The sequence below is a fragment of the Blennius ocellaris genome (genome assembly GCF_963422515.1).
Source record: "Blennius ocellaris genome assembly, chromosome: 24".
NCBI classification, from domain to species: Eukaryota; Metazoa; Chordata; class Actinopteri; order Blenniiformes; family Blenniidae; genus Blennius; species Blennius ocellaris.
The window spans coordinates 9,219,838-9,222,705 of NC_137673.1; the positions used below are offsets into that span (position 1 = coordinate 9,219,838).

General features: G+C 48.4%; 1 protein-coding gene across 1 annotated transcript in view; it reads right to left on the minus strand.

Annotated features, from left to right (window-relative positions):
* Positions 1-250: 250 nt before the first annotated feature.
* Positions 251-2,868, minus strand: part of LOC308147526 (indian hedgehog B protein-like) — a gene marked incomplete at its 5' end in the record, with an annotated part of 8,133 nt that continues 5,515 nt past the window's right edge. Inside the window, one exon of the mRNA XM_080519739.1 lies at positions 251-1,544. Within this exon, the coding sequence (XP_080375865.1) occupies positions 798-1,544 (747 nt within the window). The 3' untranslated portion in view covers positions 251-797. The remainder of the gene's footprint in view (positions 1,545-2,868) is intronic.

Here is a 2,868-nt window from a genome sequence, read left to right on the forward strand (position 1 = left end):
TCCCAAACTTTGTCATTTTCACCCCCAAAAAGCCTTTTAATAGCCTTACTATAGTCTTACCATCATTTCTGACCCGCTTCCATCACTATCTCAATTTTTCATATTTTGACTTATTTTGCCATAATAAGCCTTACGGTTTTTTTTTCCGGACCAATTTCTACCATCATTTCGGACAAAATTGACAAGAACTACAGCTCATTTCCATATAATTTAATTTAAAAAATAAATCTTTTGAATATTTCTGCTCAAACACTGGATTCTTCTGTAAACAAACAACACTTAAATACACACTATAATTTCTTCTATAATCTGTTTTAAAACAAGACATGACATTAAACGCGATACCTTCTCTTGCAAAGTCCTTCAAACTATGAATACAAGCTTTGCTGACTGCTGATGGAGTAAATAAATGGTTAGCTTCTTGAGACCTTTCGTAAAAAGTAAATATGATTTACTTAAGTTATTTATACAGTAAAAGTGCCTCAATGTATCTCGTGAATATTCCTGAATTAAAAACCGACACAGGGTCGAGTTATTAATCAAGACGGCCATTGTATAAATACGACAAAACATTTAACATTCAAGCAAAAACAGCAGCTTCAAAAATGACCTGAAAGTGATGAGTTGGATGGAATCATGTCGGGGGTGTTTGTTTTTTCCTTTTGTCCTGTTTTAAGAGCAAAAAAAATTCACTTTCGGGAGAACTTTCACAGTTTGTTCTTGCCGTCGAGCTCCCCTCCAGACGTTGGGGGGGTTTTGAAGTTCAGCTCCGCGGGGGTGTCCGACTCTCCCCGCTCTCACCTGTCGATGTGAGCGCCCCCCAGTGGGCGGAGGCGCCCGGCGCCCAGCAGCCTCCGCCCCAGCCAGTGTAAAACCTTAGAGTACCAGTGGATCCCGTCGCCGTCGCCGCCGCCGCCGGCCGTCCCGGTGCAGCTGTGGAAGAGCCTCAGCGGGGCGAACGCCCAGTGCGCCAGGGCGTGCTGGTCCACCACGGCGTAACAGGACGCCACCACGCCGTCCACCACCACCGTGCCCCGCCGGGTCAGCGGCGCGTACGCCCCCCTCCTCCGGGCCACGCCGATCCGGCGGACGCGGGACAGACGCGCCGCCCCGCGGCCGTCCGACACCAGCACGCACTGTCCCGGCCGGGCGTCGCCGGCGTACGCCGTCCTGAGGGCGCCGCGGGCCGGCTCCGCCCCCTCCGAGCAGTTCCCCTCGGACACGAACAGGAGGTGGGCGGCGGTGAGCGAGAGCCGGGCGCCGGCGTCCGTGTGCAGGGTGTAGAAGAGTCTCTGGGTGTCCCGGTCCCGGTCCAGGAAGGTGAGGACTTCGCTGAACACCAGCGGCCCGGAGCCGTCGCCGCCCGACGAGGAGAGGACGCGCTCGCCGGGTCGGAGGTCGCCGACGGCCTTCTGGCCGCCGCCCTCCAGCGTGACTAAGGCCTCAGCGGGGAAACAGCCTCCAGACTTGGCGGCCACCGAATGGTCTGGGGGACACAGAGAGGCGGGACGGTAAACACACACAAGACCAATGGCGCGTTTCCACTCGTACCGACTCGCCTCGCCTCACTTTTATTCCTTTTCCATAAAGTAAAGTTCCGCCGCGGCGTGGGCGGAGACACCAGAGCTTCCTCGGGTAATCACCCCCCCGATAGAATCCGTATCTCTGGCTTCAGATCTCACCTCAAACTATCACCTTTACTGCCTGGTGTTTCAGTTTCACTGGTGCCCCTGCTAACTGGTGACTTACCGCGAGCAACACTTACTTTAGTAAGACCACGCAAGTGGTACAATACTTTAACATTTAACGGAAATGCGGTTAAACGGCGTTCAGCTACGTATTTTGGTCGCGTTTTTAAACGTCTGCCGTGAAAAGGGGAAGCCGGTCACCAGTTAACAGGGGAACCAGTTAATCCAAAACACCGTCTTCCGACGGATTCTCTGGTCGCCGCCAGACAAAAAGAGCCGTCCGCACCTCCTTGTTCGTGCGCAGGGTTTATTTCTGTGCGAAATTTGGGAAAGCGTCAAAGGCGAGCGGACTTGTTCCGAGTATAAGGTACGAGTGGAAAAGCACCAGTTTGACGAACCAAAAATATAGAATATAGACGGATCCAAAATATCCCGTTTTCTCTTGACATGTCATCATTTAGCCCGTGGTTCTCAAACTATTGAGGGGGAAAAAACTATCATTATGGACTTTAAATAAAAGTTGTGGTTTAAGTTTTTAATTTCATTTGGTAAAAAAAAAAATATATATATCGTATCTTATGACAACTTCCACTTAAATTCTCATTATTTTTGACTACTTTGATTTATCTTGATTTCTCCACATGATATAAAATGAACACATTCTCCTTGCATGATTACATATAAATTATGATTTTAAAGTCACAGTTCCCACATCTTGACTGAATAAAAGTGTAATAATTTCACTTATCCACTTATTACCTCCGATTTTTACATTTACAAACTCAAACATACTTCAAATTTTCAGGCTTTTTGTACAAACACAATGAACGTCTCCGCCTCCCTGTCGCTAAACATTGACTGTTTTCTTTCTGCAGACTTTAAAAAAAAAAAAAAAAAAAGAATAACCCAGCTCCTGTTTGCGGAAAAAAAATTATAAAAAAGTGTGTTTCCACATGTGCGTCCAGGTGGGATTGTGTCGCTCACAATGAGTTGAGGCACTTTGAAAGTGGCACTTGAAGACGGCCTCAAGTCTATCGGAGGATCAATATTTGGGGAAGGTAGGAAAGCCAAGGCGATAAGATAAAAGTCGCCCGGAGGAGGAAGGAGGAGAGCGGGGGAAAAGGTTAATCGTCGGACAAAAGCGGCGGCGTCAACGTGACTTTCAGGTGGGAAGGCTTTT